The sequence below is a fragment of the Ixodes scapularis genome, unplaced genomic scaffold (genome assembly GCF_016920785.2).
Source record: "Ixodes scapularis isolate PalLabHiFi unplaced genomic scaffold, ASM1692078v2 PGA_scaffold1__304_contigs__length_218370807, whole genome shotgun sequence".
In the NCBI taxonomy this organism is placed as follows: domain Eukaryota; kingdom Metazoa; phylum Arthropoda; class Arachnida; order Ixodida; family Ixodidae; genus Ixodes; species Ixodes scapularis.
In genome coordinates, this window is record NW_024609846.1 from 42,355,371 (window position 1) to 42,378,620 (window position 23,250).

At 48.2% G+C, this 23,250-nt stretch overlaps 1 protein-coding gene across 1 annotated transcript in view; it reads right to left on the bottom strand.

Annotated features, from left to right (window-relative positions):
* Positions 1–2,535: 2,535 nt before the first annotated feature.
* The window catches only part of LOC8028426, a 34,837-nt gene continuing 14,122 nt past the window's right edge, over positions 2,536–23,250 (bottom strand). The window contains exons 3-5 of the mRNA XM_029977030.4: positions 21,391–21,642; positions 19,900–20,403; positions 2,536–4,503 (exon numbers count right to left, since the gene is read on the bottom strand). Of these exons, the coding sequence (XP_029832890.3) occupies positions 3,633–4,503; positions 19,900–20,403; positions 21,391–21,642 (1,627 nt within the window). The 3' untranslated portion in view covers positions 2,536–3,632. The remainder of the gene's footprint in view (positions 4,504–19,899; positions 20,404–21,390; positions 21,643–23,250) is intronic.

The window sequence follows — 23,250 nt, forward strand, 5'->3', positions numbered from 1 at the left end:
ATCAGGCCCAAAATACGAACGCGCGATTGTCATTTACGGATATTGTGGATCATATTCAACCTATTTTCGAACACAACGGCGGAGCGCTAGGTTAGCGCTACGTGAGCGTAGAGTTCCTGTATATGCTACCTACGGTAGCAGAGTTGCGCATTCAGCCTCGGCGGGTGGCCGTAGCGCCGGCTTCCCCGCACGCCCTGGATGCTTTGCTCCTCACGTGACTAAATTTGGCGAATAGCGGCGCCGCGCGCGCCGCCGCGCATGGAAACCAGGAGAGGAGGTGAAGGAGGGCGAAAGCAGGGGAACATACGTCGGGGCGCGAGAAACGTCGGCGGAGCGACCGTAAAGGTGGCTTTCTTACACGGCCCAGGATGCTTTGCTCCTCATGTGATGGACCTCGGCGAATAGCGGCGTGGCGGCGAGGGGAAAACAAATGCGCAACTCTGCTCCCCCTTCGGGGGAGCATATACAGGAACTCTACGTGAGCGCTCCAAAGAGCGCTCATGCGGCGCACCTAGTTCTAATATAGCGCGCGATTAGCGCTTGTACGGCGGTTATTGCTGCGGATTAGCGCGTGCACTACGGTTTCGGTGGTTGGGTGTGCATCAACAGTACCATGGCGGACATGTGGGACCAGTGGCGTACCAACTTGTTTTTGAGCCGAGGGGCAAACCAGACCCCCCCCCCCCCCCTCCTAGGGCAGGGGGGGGGGGGGGTCTGGTTTGCCCCTTCCCGGCCCTGGGAGGGGGGGGGGGGGGGTCTGGCCGAAGGCGCTTGGTGTCCCTCAAGCGCCGTCGGCCAGTGTTTGCCCTGCCAAGGGATGGCTGTTTCAGGGGGGCGGCGGCAAAACATGCCTTGCCCCCCCCCCCCCCTCTGAGAACTTGGGGGGGAGGCAAGCGCCCCCCTTGCCCCCCCCCCCCCCCCCTCCCGTTTAATACGCCCCAGTGTGGGATGCTGAAATGGAAATGCGACAAATGCTCTTACATGCGCAATTAGTGCATATGTGTGTGGGCGACTTAACGCCCAGAAGAGCCTTCTGGGTGCGCGAAATCTTTCGCCACCGAGATCCCGACGATATCGGGCGAACCTTGTTCCCAGGCTGAAGGACCGAAGGTGATTATTTTTTAACTGCGTGTCTTTGAAACCAGGGTCACGCATATTGAATAGAAAGCGATGAGGTCGCACCCAATAAATTAGTCGCTCAGAGTCCATGACTCCGGATCGTCTGCCCGACCCTTTGCTTAGAGAGCGGCTCTTTTCCTTCCTCTTTATTCAATGCCAAAAGAAAAACAACGGAATCACCATGACCGCGCTGTTCCGCAGTAGCAAGCACGGCACAAGGAGCGCGAGATCGCTTACACTGCGCTGCTGAAACGCTAACGGAGCACCTACTGAAGCGCTTCTGAAGCGCTAACCGGAGGCTACGTCACGAGCAAGTCGGCGCCACATGAGCGCTGCTTCGAGTGCTCATGAAGCGCTGAGCGCTCCGCTGTATGTGTGAACCGGCCTTTAGGGTGTTATACTTGACTGGTTAGATGTAAAGCCCCTCGATGTGTTTCTGTTTGTTTTGCAAGTAGCGTCAAATGCGCCAGTGCACGAGGCTTGTGTTTCGAGCGGCCCTTGGAAGCAAATGGCGGCGCAGCACTGAAATGAACGGCTCTTGGAAGCGAATGGCGGCGGAGCACCCGCTCGTGGCACGTGTCTCGCGCTTTCCTACAACAATGGTTGGCGGTACTTGAAAGCGTGAATTTTATCAAGGGACTTTAGTTAGATGTACATCGCCGCTACCTTTTCAGATTAGTACTTTAATATGAGTACTTGGCTGACAAAATAAGGCCATTATCTAAACACACCCAGAAGATGAATCCATCACTCAAAATTCGTACAAAAGCCGCCGCTTCGGTGGCTGGAACTAGGACATCCTCTCGACGTCAGCCTCGCCGCAGCTTTGGTCGTCCCGAGACGAATTATGTCACGATTGCGGTGGATGTCACGTGCTCTCCGCTGGCTGCTCTCCGAGCGCTTGCCTGAGTGGGCCTTTTATGACGAAAAATACAGCCACCAGACTCAAGCACAACCGAACTGGAAGTGGAAGCACGCGCGCTCTCTTTCTCTTCTTACGGCCTTAGCAATTGGGGCAATCGCCACCTCCCGCCGCAACTCGCAAGCGGCGCTGTCATCTCACCCCTGGGCCTGTTTTCTCGAACGCGAACCGTGGGTTAAAGTTAACTATTGTCCCTAGAAGAGGAATTCTAGGTCACGTGACTGGGAGCGAACAGGGTTTCCAGCTTTCAGAATTATGACAGAAAGAATACGAGCTGGAACAGGTTCACTCTTTTGTTTCCACGATAAGTTATTACAAACTATCATACAGTTGACCACCCACTAGTACCGTTGAATAATACTACCCTCCTGCTCTGCCTCCCCTTATCCAAACATAAACAGTATAACAAAACCCCAAAACTGGAATCTTGGACAGACCCAACTGATGGAACCAGGTCATCACAATGAGTTGTTACCTTCTTGGACAAAGCGGAGAGGATTTAGGAAATTATTTATTGCACATTGTTGAAATTTTTCGCCTGGAAAAGTACCACAATTATAGAAAACAAACAAAACCTTAGACACTGCAAGAGATTTAAATACATAAAAATAACACTAGACTATACGATCCCCCGAAATGGGGGTACAACAAGCTCACGCATATGTAACATGTTTTCTCTAAACAAACAATCCACATAGCCCAGATAGGAAGCTAAGAACTGCAATAATCTCAACAAAAATTAGCACAAACTTTGGTCAACACCACACAGGTGGCATATAGATATGGATGAAACATATTTCATATTTCCCGCAATTTACATTATGCAACACCCAGGGTAATATGTACTTCATGCCTACAAACAAAATCTGAAAAGGAAAAGAAAATTTAACTGCATTGTGGAAACTGTAGCTGCAAAAATGTCACTCAACAAAGAAAAACAAATATTGCATAGTTAAAAGGATGACTGAAGATTAGACAAAACAGGACAACACACACACATCTAAAATAGGTAAAAAAATGTTAGTGCATCCTTTGCACTCCAATTGTATGATTCATCAAAAGTCAGACGAGATGAAATGAAACACGGGCTACACCTGCTTCCTCTCGGCAGTTCATAAAAGATACAGATGGCAGTAATTAGGAAGATGTGATGCTCTTAATAAAAATTGACGTAAGCTTTGGTGAGATGACTTATCACAAGGCACGGATCCGGATTAAATGTATTGCACACTTGCTACGATTCACATTCTGCAACATTCAAAGTGGCATGTGTATTGCAACATTCAAAGAAACAAAGAAGATTTAAAAATCTTAATTTCTCAATAGTAACTTTTACAAGATCAGCGAGGCTAAAAGAAGAGCCTAGTGCCCACAAGTTGTACAGTGCCACAGCAGATGCATTGCGGAAGGGACAACCAAGCAGAAGAGCAGTTAACAGAAAGCATGGTCCTAGGATGTGTCGTCCGCAGCTTGGGTATAGCTATAGGAACTTGAAGATCAGATGGCCAGAAAAGAGAACAACCGGATGCAATGTGCATCATAAGTCGCGTTGCACAACCAAGAACACAAAATAGAATCCCGCTTCACAAAGTCAGATTCTACCATAGTCTTCCCGCATACCAGAAGGAACATTCCACATGCTGCTCCTCGCCACAGTCTGCTGCGTCTGGCGAGCGAGCGACTGGTCGTGATCCGCCGTGCGCCGCCGCGCCACATCGCACGGGCCCGTCTGGGAGACAACGGAGTCGACCGGCCCAGTGGCCCGTCCCGTCTGGAGATGATGCGCAAGGCTCCCACGGTACCACAAGTTCTGCAAATGCCAAGTCTCGAGTGGATTGCCGGAGTCGTGCCCAGGCAACGCAGACACCCCGGAGATGCCACCGTTGGGAGGAGCCGCGGAAGAGGGCGGGCCACCGAGAGCCCTGGCTGTCCAGCTCTGGCTCACGTTGTGCGCCATGAACAGCTGGTGCAGGGCCCAGAGGGACATTCGGGGATCCTGCCACCCCAGTCCGGCTCCTGTCGGACACGAGGGGCTCAGGTCCGGACACGACGCGACGCTCTCGGACGGTGAGAGTGGCTTGGAGGCCGCTGACGAGCTGGCTTGGTGCGCGACGCGTTCCTCCTGCCCGGGGTTGCTAGGCGGCGTGGGTCTCATCCTGGCCGGATGCTGCTGCCTTGGCTGCACTCTGACTCTGGGGAGGTTCGTGTAGCGCTCTTCCGAGGAAGCCATCTTGACGACGACACGTTCAGTCTGCCTCTGGCTGGCGGGGGAGGGCACCTGGGTGACTCTGCACCCGTCTTTGCACCCGCCGTGCCTTGGCGAGCCAGTTTTCCCCGACGACTGGAGGTCTTTGGGGCTCGAGACGTGAGGACTGGTCCGGATGGTGGTGCCCCGCTCTGCGGCCACGCCAATGGGTTGCCCCACGCTGGAGTTGCCCGCTGGCTGGGGCAGCAGAGGGTACCTGGAGAACGAGCTCTCATTAGTGTGACAGAGGAAAAAACGAAACGTTTGCCAGTAACAGATGTTTCGAAGCTCCTTGCACAAACAATCTAGATCATCTAAGTTAGTGGCAGACATGGGCCCTTGCCACAGACAATGAGGGTGAGTCTCTCTGCTAATACCGCCAATCTCACCAGGACCCAGGTCATCACGACATGGGATGCAGATAATCAAATGTCGGGTAATCTGAACTTGTAATGCACTGTTTCTATAGGACCGTGTGGCTGAAATTTCGCCATGCATATGTAGTGCCACTCCTCCACCTGGTGAGGTGCACCCATACTAGTTGGGTGTACGCACAGCAGACAGTGTAGGAGGTTGGTGCGCTTGTGCTGACCTCGCGCTTCGTAAAGCATACCTGCCAAGTTTTACAATTATATCGTAAAGTGTCCACTTTCCAGCGCATTTTTATGGTTATCGTATTAACAACAATATTTGTACAATTTTCTGCACCCCGTGTAAAAAAAAAAAAAAAATAAGTTTTTGTTTAAGCTGCATTTCGCCTATTTACAAGTTGGTGTTGGCAACACTGGCACATTGACTTGAATGACAGGGGTCACAAGCTACCGCTCCTCATTATGAGGGGTATAGCCGCTAACACCTATCCATCCATCCATCGAAATCCAAAACTTTGTTTACAAAATCTCCTTTGTTGTGGCGACGTTGGTTGTGGCAAACTTGCGTTGGATAATCCCTTGAAACCACCCTTGCTACAAGATGTCGGGGAAAAAATACTTTCAAGTGTTTATTCCCAGCTATTCAACCGACTTCCCATTTATGAAGACATCGCGCAAGGGCGAAAGGTACGCCTTTTGTAGTCTGTGTCGCTACGATGTCAACATTTCACACGCTGGTCACCCGGGACATTCTGTGTCACCTGAATACAAAAAAGCACAAGGACTCTGCAAAATTAGTTGAAACCAACGAGAAGCTTGGAGGGCACTTTAGTCGATCAACGGATCATGACACTATCCGAGCAGAATGGCATTTTACGGTATTTTTGATCGAACACAATGTGCCCTTTATGGCGGCTGATCACGCCGGACACCTCTTTCGGAAAATGTTCCTGGGCTCAAAAGGGAGCTACAAACTGCGCTTGTGCTCGAACGAAGACAGCTGCGATAGTGAAAAAAATGACTGCAAAAGAGATCGGCGATGTTGGTAGTAGTTTAAGGTGCGTGCCGTTCTCGGTCGCGACTGACAGGAGCAATGATGTTGGCAATGACGCAAAGCTTTATCCCATCATAGTCACGCTTTGTGACAGGACGATTTGCACCACCCTTCTTGCGATGCCTGCTCTCGAAGGCGACTCCATGGGACGAAACATCAATGTGCTTGTTGTGGAGACGTTAAAGAGCAAAAACATTCCTATTCGGAACTGTATCGGCATAGCGTGCGATAACGCTTCAGTCATGATTGTATCCAAGAATGGTGTTGTTGCTGTCCTCAAGGAGAATCTTGAGAACATTGCCGTTATTGGTTGTTGCTGCAATTTAATCAATCTGGCAGCACAGAAAGGCTCAGCATGCCTCCCAGTAAGCGTGGATGAGGCACTAGTTGATGTTTACGACTACCTTGAAAAGAGTTCTAAAAGGAAGGACAAGCTGAAATCTTTCCAGTCTCTCTATGATGTTGAGGCAAAGAAAATTTTGAAGCATGTCAGTACTAGGTGGCTGTCTCTCAGCAAAAGCCTAAAACGGCTTGTGGAGCAGCGGCAGCCCCTGCTTAGCTTCTTCCGTAGTGAGGTAAGGCTGTCTAGCCAGGTCTTGAAGCTGCCAAGCAAACTAAGAGAACTTGAGACAGGTTCTAAGAAAGCTACAAAGAAAGGAGAGAGTGCTCATCAAAGCAAGAGACCAAGAATGGACACTTGTGTTCCTGCGACGAACACAGCTCCTTCTCTTTGGGATCCAAAAGTGTCAAGATGGCAAGCTCTAGAACAGAGAAGAAAAACTGTTCATGTTCCTTTCGTCGGATGTCAACAGAGTGTATTGCGACTTCTTGTTGTCGGTCATTCCAGAATTTGAAAAAACGAATGTGCTTCTGCAGTCTGGGGCCCCCTAAATACATCTGCTCCGGGAGATCCTTCACGACTTGCTTCGAGACCTGATGCTGCGCTTTGTCAAGCTGTCAGTGATCAAAAGGACTGATGTGCTGACAGACATTGATTACAAGCCTTCTGACAATCAAAAAGTGATAATGAAGACATGGTACTGGGCAGCCAGACAGCACGGAACTTGCAAAACTTGAAGAAGGAAGCCAGGCAAGAGGTTTCTGCACGGATCAGAAGATTCTTTGTAACGGCAAGCGATTACATCATCCTGAAATTTCCTCTGAAGTCCGAGATTCTGAAAAGTGCGGAGGTGGCCAAACTTTCCACCATTGAACAAGCCAGGTTTGCCGATGTCAAGTACTTCACGGACCGCTTCCCAGTTTTCTTGACAGTTGCAGAAGAGCAAAGTATGGAGTCTGCCCTGGATGAGGTTCAGGCTCAGTTCAGCCGCCTACAGGTGGAAGATCTTCCTGCTCAAATAACTATGCAGAAGTGGATTGATGAAGAATGGGGTGCAGTCTCTGATCTTCAAGACATGGATGGCACTTTTAAGTATGCTAAGCTTTCGAAAGTGATGTTGAGAATCCTGACGGTCCCGCGCGACAACGCAGAGTGCGAAAGTTTTCACTAAAGGGAAGAAGGCACACACGCAGTTCCGCTATGTCAAAAAAGACTCTTCAACAGTTGTTAGTTGTGAGATGCAGCCAGTCCGGGAAGTGCCATGAACAAGTGTTCAACACGGACTTCCTAAGAAAAGCAAAAGCTGCAACTTCCTCACTGTTGGCCCAACCTTCTACTTCTAAAGAATAAGACATTTCGTGCAATGCATGATGTGTTTGTGTTGCATTGTCATTGTTTACACCTGTCTATCCGCTGCTATCAAGCCGATAGCAGTTTCCCTGTTGACGTCACCAGTCATGGCGTTCTCTATATATCTGTGTTCGAAGCAATAAAGGGGGCGTTTCCCATACTGGCTACCACAGGAGCATGTCATAATCGTGTCGCGCCTGGGCCGAACGGCGGATGGCAGCAAAGACGCTACAGTGGCAACGAGCTGAACTCACGCAACGGGCACGACAAGCAAGGACGTGCCAGCCCCCGACGGTCAAGACCAACCAGCCTTACGACGTTCAACGCGGACACGGGAACCGATCGATCGTTTGTAATATTAAGAGAGGAAGAAATGTTGCATTGTCATTGTTTACATCCGTCTATCCGCTGTTATCAAGCCGATAGCAGTTTCCCTGTTGACGTCACCAGTCGTGGCGTTCTCTATATATCCGTGTTCGAAGCAATAAAGAGGGCGTTTCCCATACTGGCTACCACAGGAGCGTGTCATAATCGTGTCGCGCCTGGGCCGAATGGCGGATGGCAGCAAAGACGCTACAGTGGCAACGAGCTGAACTCACGCAACGGGCACGACAAGCAAGGACGTGCCAGCCCCCGACGGTCAAGACCAACCAGCCTTACGACGTTCAGCGCGGACTTGGGAACCGATCGATCGTTTGTAATATTAAGAGAGGAAGAAATGTTGCATTGTCATTGTTTACATCCGTCTATCCGCTGTTATCAAGCCGATAGCAGTTTCCCTTTTGACGTCACCAGTCGTGGCGTTCTCTATATATCTGTGTTCGAAGCAATAAAGGGGGCGTTTCCCATACTGGCTACCACAGGAGTGCATCATGATTGCGTCGCGCCTGGGCCGAATGGCGGATGGCAGCAAAGACGCTACAGTTTGTGCCCTAGTTGAGGCATTTTTCTTACCTAAACCAGGCTTTTGAAGAATAAAGCAGTTTTCATATTTCTTCACACAATTGTAGTGTTTTTTGGCATCCCCTGTAGTATTTTCAGCATTGTAGGGTTGGCAGGTCTGGTAATGTACCGGAGGCAAAAGGGCAGGGTACTAGGTATTGTTGTTGTAGGGATGGCCAATGGAGCTTAGCGGAAAGAGCTCGGGGAATCGGCGGCGAAGTCACCCCAAGCATCCTGTCGGCTGGACCAGTAAAGGTTCTTCCTTCCAGGAACGATGGTGGTTTTCCCGCTTCGTCGTCTCCCTCTGGTTTCGATGGGGCCGGGTACCGTGGAGTGGCGTGCGGTGGTGTGGGGATTTGCGTTGTCAGCAGTCAGGAACCGGAGGACTCAACGGACGTTTTTTGATAAATATATTTACAATGGTGGGCAAATACAGTACAGGGGCTGTCACGCTGCTGCCACTCACAATAGACGACGTCGACAAAAGCGTCTCTGCGTCAAATCCGTTGCCGCGCACGGCAAGTTCTCTGCCCCGCAAGACAGAGTATGCGGAGCCCACTGGACCGCGGGAGATAACGACTTGCTCCACGCACGGGCTCAATCAAACTCAACTTCTCCGAAAAGGCTCGCCAACATTCCGAAGGGAGGCCGAACCTCTTACTTGCCCCGGAGTCACCTACATGGCCTTGACAAAGTCGCGTCCCCAATTACTCCGGCGGCAAGGGCGACCACCCGCTCCCGCCATGGAAACAAAGGTTTTGTTTACTTCCCACACGGGGAAATCTTGCACTTTCGGGAGCTGGCCGTTGCTTGCCGCCAAAGGAAAAAAAGTGAGACATCGGGCGCCTCCGAAGGATGCTTGGGGTGACCTCGCCGCCAATTCCCCGAGCTCTCTCAAAAATAATGCATGCGTACGTTAGAAATAAGGCCACATTCTCTTCATTCAGCATTCCTATTGCTGTTGCTGTCGGCTCTGTCGGCATCCTATTGCTGTCGGCTCTGTCGAAGACTGCTCGGCGAGAACGCTGAGCAGTCTTCGACAGAGCCGACAGCAAGTAGGATGACATTGAGTATCGCGTGCTTTGTCAAAGTGTTGACTCTAATGATGTCTCGTTCTCCCGCCTTGCACCTGCTCTTCTGTTTCCTGGCACCGGCAGAACTTACCGCTCATTCACACTGGAAGCGGATCCGTGTTCGCAAAGTGGTTGCGAACACGGCTGTATAAATATCCAGTACAATTTCACGCGCACTTGATGTCATTGACTGCGCATGCAATTGTACTGGATCTTTATACAGCCGCGTTCGCAACCGCTTTGCGAACGTGGATCTGCTTCCAGTGTGAATGAGCGATACGACAGAGTGGAGCTTCCGGATGTGAGAACTATATTTCCTTTCTCCGGACAAGCGGTGAGCGAGAATACCGCAATGTATATATATATATATCTTTTTCAGATTGTTTAGTACGGTATATCTAGGGTTCCGCGTTTTCGGTTTTTGTTTTTTTAAAATTCGGCATACTTTTTTTGGTGTTTATTTTAAAATTCAAGTTTCGGTTTTTTTCGGTGTATCTTTATTCCCAAAAAAAGTTTACCGGTTTTTATCGGTGAATATGAAAGAAACACCATCGGACGCCGGATCAGATGATCCTTGTAGCTGTGATATTTGCCATCAATCATAGAATAACGACACATATACATATGTGGTCTTTGCTACAACTTCCGTCAGGACACACCTCAAAATTGCGGACTTTGCGGGCACGATCTTCAGCACACTTCTTTATCCTTCCCGTTCTGGCGACGTGACCGTCTGAGGTGATGAGCAAACAAGCCCCAGCAGAATGACAAAAAAAAAAAAAAATATCCATTGTATTCATATTTTAACCACAGGGAAGTTTGAGAAAGGGTGTTAAGAAAGGTATTAGGAGCTTTCCTCGATGTCCTCCGAAGTGCATGAAGTGAAAAACCTTATGCTAGCCCACATCCAAACTTCTTTTTTAGGACCGGGAACTTGACACATTAAGCCCGATCACGGAAAGAACACAGATGTCGCGTGAAGGCCAATCCACGACCTCTTTTGTTGCATGTTGAACCTTGAAAGGGGGCAATCACGAAGACGTCACACGACGACGAACCTTACAGAGCCCTCTCTCTCTCCCCCCCCCCCCCCCCCCCCCCCTCCCCCCCCCCCCCCCCCCACCTCGACGCGGCCCTAAAAAAACTGACCTTTTTCGGTTAAAACCGATTTTCCAATAACAGATTAGAGATAATTTTTATCCGTTTTTATCTGTTTAAACTGAAAACGCTAAACCTACACACTGACCTTTTTCAGTTAAAACCGAGCTTCTGAAAATGGATTCGGCATACTTTTATCGGTTTAAGGGGAAACCCTGTAGTTTGAAGATACTCTGTCAATTCTGATCCTATTTGGATGAAATTCCTATGCCTAGTGTAACTCTCAATGCTGAACACAAATCTAAGGGTTTTATTTGCCTACCTCTAATACTTTGAAAGAAAATCTTAGATTTATGGCATATTCTTTTGCCCAACTTTTCTATAATAGCCCTAGAAATAAATATGGCAGAAAATATGTCTATACATTGTAAAAGCAGTAGGGAGTGCAACAAAACCATACTTTTAATTTTAGCAATCTCCAACAAAAAGGTATGACACAATGAATTTTTTTCACTGACAGTTAGAAAATGTTATTATACGCATTACAAATTTGAAAAAAAATTATGATACAGATTCCTCCAAAGTTTGAGTCTTGTTGCACTCTCTGATTTCTGAGCTATCAAACCCAAAAAGAATTATTCCTATCCACATTCTAGCTCCCAAGATACCGTGGGCAAAACTTTGTGTTGTGATGAAAAAACGAATTCTGTGAAAACAAGGAAAAATGTTTTAAACAATACATGCAGTTTATTTACAGCAAAATATACATGAAGGATATAGGACACTGCCTAGAAACCACCAGGAATATAATCCTGGTCATTCTTTTGCCCACGCTTTCTTTTCATGGCTTGTGTGAAGGTTTGTGCAAGGGCATGTTTCCTGTTAGAAGCAGTCAGTCGCTGGTGGTCCTTCTCACTTGACCTCTGAGCACTTGCTGTGCCTTGGTGTAGATGGAGCTCTTTCAGGATTGCACTGGCGGCACGCTGTTTGCCGCGGTTGAATCTGAGCACAGCTTGTGCAACTGCACATTCCACGCTGAACAAGGAGGCATGCTGCTCCTTTGAAGAAAGCGACCATATTACTGAGTGGAGGCTTTCGTTGGCGTTCTGAGTTTTTGCACATTGGCACCTTTTCAAGAGCTTCTGGTCAGAGAGGCGTATATAGACAGGCAGCAGGGCATCACTCACATAGCTTGGCAGGTTATAATGATGCTTTGGCGGGGTTTCATTTCTGGCAACAGCAGCATTTTGCTTGCACCACGAGGATTCCCCTGTGGGGCAAAGCGCATGGTTGGGCTTCGCATCAGTCGATGTGATATGATAATACGATGCCATTACCGCTTTTTGCATTTTTTCAATGTCGCCCTCATGCGACTTCAATGCCCATCCATAGTACATTGTGAGCTTAGTGATGGGATCAGCAGTCAGTTTCCCTTTGCCACCGAGAGGTGGCTTCCCTTCACCCTTCTGCTTCTGCACAAGGTTGCGGAGTGCAGTGCCCATTCTTTTATGTACATGGTTGACACAGTCCTCTTTTTCTACTTCCACAAAGCCATACACTTTGGCATCCTGAAGTGCATTGTATGACCGACTGTCGCCATCACACAACATTGTTGTGTAACGAAGTCCATGCTTTGCAAGCGAACGCTCGAAGAGGATAGTTGCAGCTTCAACTTCCATTTGCCCTGGCTTGCATGAGCTGTTTCTCTGGCAGATGTGAGTGCCCTTCCACTCTTGGAATGCAGGATCACTTTCCTTTGGTCCAATCTCGCAGCCCAGGCAGAAATTGGACAGGACAACAAAGTCAAGCACCATAGCCGGAGAACAGTTCAATAACGCGTCCAACGCCTATGTGCGACGAGTGACCCCGGGTCATCCAAGTTCCATCGTACGAAACAGCAATGTTTTCAGGATTTCCGAAGTTCAGGTCTCCGTAGAGCGTCTTCACTTCTTCCGCGCACTCGCTCATCGCAGTTCCAGCTGCCTTTTGGGCCACCGGATTGATCTTCTCCTTTAGACATTTTTGGAATGTCTTCTTGTGGAGACCTCTTTTAGAAATGTTCATCGCAAAGAAAAGGTCATTCAGCACCGTTTGTCCGTTTCCGGTACTCACAAGAGCAAGCGATGCGAGAATGTTTACCTCGAAGGGGTTGCATGTCGTGTTTCCCTTCCCCCTCGGAGAACTCCACTCCGATTTCAGTTCACAGCACTCAGCACAGCTTAGAACCAGCTTCACTGCAACTCCGTACTCGCGGTCTCCTTTTGAGATGTTTACAGAGCAAACGCAAACTTTGCACCTGACGCACTCGAGAAGTGCATTCACAGCCGTTAGGCTTACAACTGTGAAGGCGGTGCCGACCTCCGGCACATCTGCGTTTTCGTCGAGCAGAGAAGACTTCTGTTGTGTGGCCGACACGGACGACAGCTTTTGTCGTGCTTCGGTTGCGTGATGCTCTATCTCCACCTGCTCGGCTTCGGAGATCAGAATAGTGTCGACGCGCGTCATTCCGCTTTCGGTCACGGAGGACAAACGAGCGGCCGCACTCTCGGGAGCGGCGCAGCTTGGCGCGGTGCAGTTTGGCGCGCTGGCAGAGCCAGACGCCGATGGCTTTGAGGTTCCGGACGACACTTCATCAACTACAGGTCGTCTTTTTCGCCGTTTTCCAAACTTGTGCGCAGTTCTAAACTTCCGATGACCGCCAGCCATGGTCGCGTAACGTATCCAAGACGGCGAATGCATCTAGCAGCCGAAATCGCGTAGCGTCCAATGAGAACGCACCATTTCCCACATGTGCCAAGAAAGCTCCAATAGCGAAGCAGTATTCGAGTTTCCTTTCTTTTCTAATATGTTCATTGTTGCCAGACTTAGGGCACAGATTCCGCTAAAACGGATAGCTGAAGAAAGCAGCTTTCAAATGATACCAAAATGGCGGCATTCCACAACCTGCTCCCCACACAGGATTTGGCCGAAAATATCGTGTTTTTTTTCCGGGTTCTGCACACGCGAGCAGTCCAATATGTGACTTTGAAATTATGTAACTAAATAAATATGAACTTTCCTGGTGTAATAATTGGTTAAAATGTAGCTAGGGACTTAATAATAAAAAAAAAATGTTTGAAAAAATCATTTTTTTTTATGATTTTTGTTTCCAAAGACCCGGGGTGCCCCCTTAAACCGAAAACTCCGAACCCTAGGAATATCGCAAAATTGAAATACCTAAAGAGAGAGGGAGGAGGAGGAGGAGGAAAGGGGGGAGGAACACAAAAGGAGGAGAGGAGGGTATGAATGAGGAGGAGAGGCATACCCTCCCCTCCCCCCCTCCTCCTCAAGAGCTGCACTCTAATTCGGCATTACAGGGGGTTGTAGTCTCATTTTTACTGATCTGTGCCCTTCTGGAAAGTTCCAGCCCACTCCCGGCTGTCATCGAGCATTCTGGTTCAGAAAGTGTAAAAAAGCAGTGGTAGTGCTTAAACGTCCGTCTTCGACGCAGGATGCTCAATACCTTCTGTTTTAGTTTGTGGGCAGCTTTCACCTCATTAAACGTCTACTTTCAGTTTATCATTTGTTTGACATTTTCCGTCCGTGACAATATCCACCCTCCTCTATCACATGGTCACCGAAGCATGTAGGAAAGGTGACACGCTGCACACACGAGTCAACGTCCTTGCCTAGGAGTAAATCGAGACCCCCTACGAGCGGTGGCTTGCTCTCCGTCTGGTAGTGCACTCAAATCGAGTTCTATGCCGAGGAACGTCTGGCGACGGGTGTCCCCCACCAACCACAGGACAAGTGGAAGGTCACCTGGCAATAGCCAAGTGGGCGCGCTTTGCCTGGCATCACGGGGTGGTGCAGGCGTGCGAGAAACAAAGTTTTCTGCCCGGTACGACGCTGTTGCTGCAAATGCAGCAGCGAAGTCCCTATGACAACCATCGCCGCAAAATTTTTTATGGTGACAGTCTTTGACGGTCGGCACCGTATACATACGGCGGCGATGACAGATTCCAAAGTGCCCGCCTAAATGCGAAAGCGCACGTACCATGAGTGGTGCTGCTGTTCGTTGCGTCTTTGCAGAACTATAAATGCTATATTCACGCAGTGCTCAGCTCTGTTGGGGCTATTTTTAGTTTTGCAACAAGGTGCTTCGGCACAATACATGCGAGGTGATGGAGTGTTAGCTGCACTGGCAGATATGACAATTGGAGTGCCAGTTCTTCCAATTCAGATACAGTAGAATCTCGTTAATTCAAACTCGCACATAATTCAAACTAACACACAGGTACCGTCCTATCCCTTTCTAGGACGGAAACTCCTGGTAATTCAAACTTTGCATTATTCAAACGAAGTTCTGATTCCCCTCGGGTTGAAATTAACGAGATTCCACTGTATTTGTCACTTCTCAGAACTAAATTCAGAGGATGAGGGCTTACCATTCTATAAAGAAGCTCCGTTCAATAGCTGCTGTTAGGAATCTGAAACTGCCTGAATGTCGCGAAAGCAGACGTGCCAAAATGAAACCGAATGGAACATAGGTGAGAACTTCTAGCGTTCAATATTTCCATTTGACGCTTTTAAGCCTGAACAGTTGGCAAGCACTGTGTGTGCTCCCACTAGATAATTCCTGAAAAAACCTGCACATTGACCCTTTCTTTGTTTGCAAAACACAACCACAAAAAAAGAAAACATCTTTTGTGAAGGAAAAAAAACTCGACCATCGAAGGGTTAAGCCGGGTTTCTCAACTTCAGCACGACCAGGTCTCGGTATGCTACCTTTCAACTGGAAGCCTAATGACACGCTATACACGTCTCCAATTTACTATAGGTGGCACCACTAGTCTTCCAAAGTGGCAGTTATAGACCGTTCCATTAGGGTCATAGCGGAGAGGATAAAAGAGAAAAAAATGCACTCCCCCTCTCACCCCGCACGTCGTCCGCTCCACCGAGTGGGCTGTAGCTAGCGTCCGGCTGGCGTGCAAACTCGGCTTAAAATCGCGTCATTTTGGAACTTTTAAGTGCAGATGCGCAGATTTTGGTATGCCAGTTGTCGTGTAATACTATGCTAGATAAAAAGACTCACAGGGTCCAATTCCGCTGTTACCTGCGTGCAAATAAAAAAAAAAAAAAAAAAATAGGGAAAATTGTGTCAGATTGGCCGGTCTCTTTGGCGAAAAGTAAATCCGGTGGCTGTACCTTTTTTACTGTAAAAAGTTTGTACTGGTGTAGGCCTTTAGCGACCATGAGTGGAAGTCTGAAATAACAAATAAAACATGCTCTCCTGCCGCAATACACGCAGTAGTTGAGGGTAGTACTGCCGGCTGACTCAACTGCTATTTAAGTAACGGAAAAAGGATATGCTAGTTGATCATTTAGCGAAATAGAACAACAGAGAGCTATATAGCTGATTTTGGAGTAGCCACAACTATTCTAAGAACGTGAACGATTTCACAACGGCAGCCACGAGCGAGAGTTCGATGTTCCGCACTGCCCGCCGCTACAGCCCAAAGATGGAGAACGGCAACCTCCCGGTTTGTCGTCTGCTAGCGGAGTCGGGCGCGTGCCCTCTCTCTCGTTTTACCCCGCCGAACCCGCTGAATTTCCCGGATGTGTCGAGAGGGCGCTGCGGTCAAACAAAATGGTGCCGCCCAGAGAGCACTAAATGGAATGGTCTATAGTGAAGGTCAAAGCTGCGTGCTGGTATACCAATTGCTGAGCCTGTCTAGTGTGCTGGCTTCCCTGAGAGACACAAATGATTTCTGCTTATACGAAAAAGTTAGGGTATTTTGAGCGCAGGTCAAGTCCTTATCATGAAAACAAAAACGGTGTTTGGCGTAATATTTAAGCCAGGAGGCACGTTTAAATTCTGGAATGAAACCGAAACTAAGCTCTATTTTCAATTTAATTTCTCAATATACCGTATATTGCCGATTATAAGTCGACTCCCGAATATAAGTCGATTTCTTCAGACTACGACACGAAAAAAAAATTTTCTCATACGAGTTAGGGAAATTAGAAATATTTGTTTATTGGCATGGAAGCATATTTACACGCAGAAGTAAACGGTGGTTTACTCATCATCGCTCGACACTACGACGCAGTCACTGTCGCTAGAGTCCGGGTCAGCGCGCTCGGTCGGCTGAAGCGGCGTCGATATTGAGCATTTCGAAAAGGCCTCGCAAACCATGTCATCCGGTAATCCGTACCAGGCATCGTTGACCCAGGTCGCCACGGTGCTTAAAGACGCGCGCTTCACTCGGCCTGTCGGAGTCGTCGGGTTGTCCTCCCGGCTCAGCCACTCGTTGTAAAATGCTCCAACACGATCTTTAAATGGTTTGTTTAAAACCACGTCGAGGGGCTGGAGAGCCGACGTCATCCCGCCTAGAATGATTGCAAGGTCGCAACCCGCATTCACCACCGCCTTCTTCACGCAATCCGTAATGTGGGCGCGGAACGAGTCTAACACGAGCATGCTCCGGGGTTTCAGGAGCGCACCCGGGCGCCTGCACCAAACGAGGCGAAACCACTCGAGTACGGTCTCTTCATTAAAAAAGCCCTTCTCATTCACTCGAACAATAACTTTCGGCGAAAACACTTCTTTAGTTGGCAATGTCTTCCGCTTGAAGACGATGAAGGGAGGCAGCTTGTGGCCGTCTGCTGTGCAGCACAACATGACCGTGAAACGATTGTGCTCGTTCCCAGTCGTCACGAGGGGAACTTGGCGCTCTCCATTGCCGGTGACAGTCGTCCTACTCGGCATGTCGAACCAGACCGGCGTCTGGTCAGCGTTGCCGATCTGGCCGAGCATGAGGGAGTGCTTCGTTCTTACTTCTGTTACGTATCGATGAAATGCCCGCGATTTCTCTTCGTAGGCGTCGGGCAACCGCTGGCAAACTGTTGTTTTTCTTCTTAAACTCAGGCCACATCGCCTCATAAAGTTCGTGATCCATTTTTTTTTTAAATCTTGAACTCGCTCCGTCCAATTTTCATTTCGTTGGCAACAGCGCGCGCCTTGCTTTCTATGTCGTCGTACGAGACGCTGAGGCTTCTGCTCCGCTGCTCCGTGATCCATCGCAGAACAACCTCCTCGACCGCAGGGTACTGGCCTTGTTTGGGGCTCCGAAAGGACCGACGCGCACCCGCGCAAGCAAAAAGTTTCTGCCTTTGTTGTCTCCATCCCCGCACGCACTTCTCTGAGACACCGAAGTGACGCTCCGCCGCGACGTTGTTCGCCGCCTCAGCGAACAAAATAACCTTCCTCTTGAACGCTGCGCTGTACTGACGCCTAGCTTGAGGCGGCATTTTCTTCCACTTCGTGAAGGCTACTGAACAGACATGTGACAAACAAGGGTCTGATAGAGTTGGTCGTGGGTCTGACATGGCCGCGGTCGCGTGCTTTTGCTTGTGTACCTAGGTACAAGTCCCTACGTTTCCTCCACGGAGTCCCTAGATAGGTTTATGATTCAACCGCAAACGCTTTCCTGATACAACTTTAATAGTTTCATGCGACTAAAGGTGTTATAAAGTAAAATTAAGATTTAAAAATATTATAATTTTGTTTTTAGAACAACTTTATGCAGGTAACGGCTTAGCTGGCTCTCGAGCACCACGAAACTAGTCCCTTGTGAGGAAAAAAAGTCCCTAGGATCTGTCGTTCGTCTAGACGCGTTTTTAGGCCCCGCGTATAGGTCGACTCCGCGTATAAGTCGACCCCCCTAATTTGAGATACCCATTTCCTGAAAAAAAGGTCGACTTATATGCGGCAATATACGGTAGGCGATTTCGGATTCTTTCATAACTCAAGATGTGTCTCGCAGCATAATTATTGAGCTAAGGAAATTGCTTGCGGAAACTTCATTTTGTAGCATGCGTGTCCGACACAGGCACTTCAAAATATTTTGGAGTTCAATGTCCCTTTAAAGACCAAGCCTTTCATACACCGTAGAGGTAAAATAGAATCTTGTATTTGTTGAAAAAGTCAGTGTTGATACTTGTGTGTTCTTGCTGTCTTTTCTGGCTCAGGTAATTGTCATGTGAAATAATGAACTGTGGGCCTTTTAATGGTGTTTGGGTATTCAGATGATGAAATGCTTTAACATTATTTCTGGCAAAAAAATAAGAGAATTAATCCAAAATATACAAAATATTGCAATGGGTGACGAGTTTAGAATATATTCACAAAACATATAAATTAAGAAACGCTGTTCTCACTGCGAAAACTCGAAGACTGAATCGGAGTCAGACAGCAGAATTGTGTTTTCTAAAACAAAGCTCATATGACTTTATACTACATACAGTGTTTGAATTTTGTTTATCTTGATAACAATGTAAGAGTTTTTGATGTAAGAGTTTTTCATATGCTAAAAAGAAAACAAAATGAGGACTTTATGGAAAGACTTCTGGTCAAATGGAACAATTTTTTTATCGTTACGTTTATTGCGGACCTACATTGCTGCAATAAATTTTCAACATCTTGTAAACCCTGAGATGGGGAACGATAAAAAAACGGAACGATAAAAAAACGGACGGACGTTCCCCATCTCAGGGTTTACAAGATGTTGATTATTTACCAGCTCGCCTGCACTCTCTCAGTGCTTACAATATATTTTCGTTGCTTATGATCTCATTTCAAGTGCGTAAACAATAGCAGCATTGTAATGAATGAATTTTAAAATAAAAATTGTCTAAAATCATTGAAGGCATTCCCAGCTAACCTGAGAAATCGAAGTAAAATTACATTAATTGTGGGCAAAGCATATGCTGCTATCAAAGTCGTGACTTTTGACAATCGGAAAAACTTCCAAAGTCGCCGCATCCTCCTGGACCAAACACTGCTGCTGCTCAACCCCCCCCCCCCCCCCCCTTTAAAAAAAAAAAATTTTTTTTTAGTGTTTATCTTTTTTAAGATATGTGTTTTCTTTCATTCTTGCAGCCGTCATTTCGTCAATTTCAGCCTTTCCAGTTCGAAGGAATGCCTGCCCGCTTGCACGTCTGCTCACTGCAGCACATTTGGATGGCATTGGAAACCGGTGAAACAGTAGCGAGTTTGAGTATTGCGTATATGAGCGAACGCAAGCAGTGCGTGTTTGCGTTAGCGTTGTGTGTTCTACACTGCACGTGCGAGCAGCCAAAAATTGCAGTCTTATATTGGAGCATGTCAACGACGCGCATGCACAGCAGCGCACAACTCTAACGCAAACGCACATCGCTTGCATTTGCTTCTATACGCAATAATAAAACTCTCTAATAAGGTACAATCCCACACCAGTCTGCAGCACTACACTGAGACAGCGAAGGGTGCTGTTTGCATTCGGAAATGACGTTTCACGAGCCATGATCGCAAGCAGTATCCGTAAAGTGAAAGTGCGTCGTCGCACAGAAGGCGGCATCTCACCTGGGAGGGCTGTGCCCCTTACGAAGCGCAGCTTCCAGGGCACCACTTTTGGCTGGGTCGGTGAGCGGGCGGACCCGCGCTTGGGGGTCATAGGCTTTTCCCCCGGAAGAAGCAAGCAGGTTCCTCCCCTCCCAGTGGAGGGTGCTCCCGTGGGACAGAGTGGGGCCCGGTGCATGGCGGGTGGGGCTTTCTCGGCAGGGCAGCGAGCCGTGCGTACGCAAGTCGGAGCTCCGGAAGACGGACTCGGAGCCCTCGGGATGATGGACGGCGTTATCTCGGTGGCATGAGGAGCTCTCCAGTCGGGGTACCACACCCGATCCGAGGAAGGCGGGGCTCTTCGTCTGGTCAGCGGGAATGACGAGGGAGGAGAGGCTTTCTGCCTGGGCGACACTACTGGAGCTGGTGGCCACGCTCCGTGCCAGAACGGCCCTTGGACAGATTACGTTGCTCGGTCGCGGGCCAGCGGGTTCGGGAGGTGCCAGTTTCCTGGCGGGGGCCGGCATGCTGAAGAAAAATACAACCACAGATGAGTAGGACGCTCCCATCCCTTCCTGGGGCAACTTTTACACCCGTCCGGGCAGAGATCGCCGGCAGTGGTGCAAAAGACAGATTTCACTGGTCCGTGGCTTCCACCTCAAGAAGTGAATGCCAGTCTTGTATATTACCAACTTCTAAATGCTGGCCTTCATGGTCATTTTGAGCCAAAGCTAGAATGTGGCGCAATATTTCTGCCTGTCTCCACCGTTCGAACGACCACTTTCGAAACTCCCTGCCAGTAAAGAGTGGAGCGCGTCTGCTAAAAACAAATGAAACATCGCGCAAGTGTCAGAACATGGGAAGATAATTCCGCATCATCTCTGAAAACTGAGCTCCGGATAAATTTTTATTGCGCAAAAACTGCAATCTCGCATTTCACAAAACCCATCAGCACCGCATGTGAAGTAAACACCATTTCTCGAAAAATGGTACGGATTTACATCTCGCATTTAGATTTTTATCCCATTTTCCTCCTGTTTTTTGCACATCTGTTTCAAACCATTCTGACTGCACTGTCTGACTCAATTTTGAAAGGGCCGCTAAAGTGGTTTCTGAGGTCGCCTTTTTACAGCACAAAATAGAAATCTGCGCCCTAGGCATCCTAGAATACACAACACTACATGCATTCATGCGTGGCTTTTTCCTTTCTGAAAAGCAGGACCATACACTACACACACCGGGACCATGTATCTCAGGAAAAGGGAGGGTTGCTATGCTTGGTTGCATTTCTAATGACGAAAACCCCATAAAATTATAAATTGGAGTTTTCTAGTGCGCCGAAGGGGAGAGTTATCGCCATAGGAATCAATACTTTTCAACACAGCTGGCTTAGCGTCTCATGTGAACCCACTGCATCATCCGGGTTAAGGGCCTACAACTTGGGAGCCACAACTTGGTTATTCCCAATCAACCTTTCAATTCAAAACCAAGCTTTCAACACACAGATCCCCTCACCTTAGCATGTTTGCCCCACAGACTGCTCCGGACACAGGGTTAAGGAGGGCAGTGTTTTCTACGCAGGGGGCGGAGCCTCCTCCATGGTGGACGGAGCCTTCCTTCTCGACCCTGCCGGGCAGTGCACTCTGCGCAAGTGGGCTCCTGGGAACGGCCATTCCGCTCGACCAGAAGATCCCCAGATTTTGGGGTGCTCCGGACTCCTCCCCAATGCCACCCTTCCGGCATGGAATACCACTCTCTTGGAGTCTTCTGTTAAAGAAAAAAAAGCCACACAATCAATCAGTCACCGCTGGATGCAACCAGAAGACCAGACCGTTCTCTGGTTCTTGAAAATGCGGCCGGTTACTAATTTTATTTCGACAGTACTGTAGTAAAACGGGCAGAAGTGCGCGGCAAGAAATCGAGATTGAATCAAGGCACAAACACGATTGAAATCAACGAGCAAGAAAGATTACAGTCCTTAATATCAGTAATGCGAGCAAGCTAAAAGACAAGCCCGACAAATGTGTCTTAAAAAGAAAGCAAAAAATTGGCAGCAATCTTTACCTTCAAAGTTCTGGAATGCATGAAATGCGATTTAGGAAACCGAGAGAATTGCTGTCACATGAGGCATATTTCCCCGCTACAGTTAGTGGGGAAACTGAATGAATGTAAAGGTCATGTGACGTCAATTTCCCCGACTAAATTTAGCGGGGAAGCTCGACTGGTGACTAGGTCACAAGACGTGAATTTGCCAGCTAAACTTGGTGGGTGACGGAATCAGTGTATAGGTCAAGTGACGTCAATTTCCCACTAAATATAGCGGAGAAACTCAATTGGTGTATATGTCACGTGACATAAATTTTTCCACTAGATTTAGTGGGGAAACTGAATTGGTTGGTATGTCCCAGGTCAGGTGACATCAATTTTCCCACTAAATTTAGCCGAGAAACAGAGTTTGAAAAGGCCTCGTGACATCAATTTCTCCGCTAAAATTAGTGGGAAATACACGGAAAGACAAAGTTATGGGATTGGGTCAATCGTTAGAGATCCTTTCATGCTTTAAAACAAAACCAATTAATTAAGGCTCATGTGCCTCCTCATCAAACTCTAGATTTTCACCGTCTGGAAGGATGTGGGACTGGTGACGGAACTTTGTTATAAGATGGTAATAGCTTAGATTTAAAGGAGCGATGCAAGAATTTTTGTACTTTGCACAAACACCGCTTAAAACGGATCCCTAACGTTAATGACCTATGAAACACGCGTTCGTTTTTCACCCCACGCAATAGAAGTCCCAGAAAAAAATTAAAGAAAAACGAGCAGCGTTCACCCCCTCAACTCGCAGCCAGAACAAGCGGCCACGTGATCTGGAGCCGATTATATGCCGCCAGTGTTGATCATAGCCACGCGCTGGGGTTGGCAAAGCGCAGGACACGCGCTGAGTTCCAGACATTGTTATGGCTCGGCTGTTGTCGTCGTTGCAGCGATTGGACACAGGTCACTACCCGAATGCTTCTCGAGCTAGCAATTATCACGAGCCCAAGTCGAGTGCCCACGCAATGCTCGGGTCCAATCTATGAACCGCATTCAAATATCGTCACTTGGGTGTACTGCGATCCCCACGTTACGTCGTCAAATTTTGCAAAGGAGAGATTGAACGAAAATGATCGCTTTTGTCCTTGAAATTACACTGGAACAAAGGAGTTTCTTGGCTAGTGGCGTTGCGTGTGAGTGTCCTTGAGTCCTAGGTGCGCCAGTAAGCTCGTGTCAAGTGAAAAACATTCCAATTGAATATCGTTGCACCGCTCCTTTAAGGTGGCATTGAACTGAAGTTTTGAGTACATCTAAAATGAATACCTAAACCCTTTTCAGACA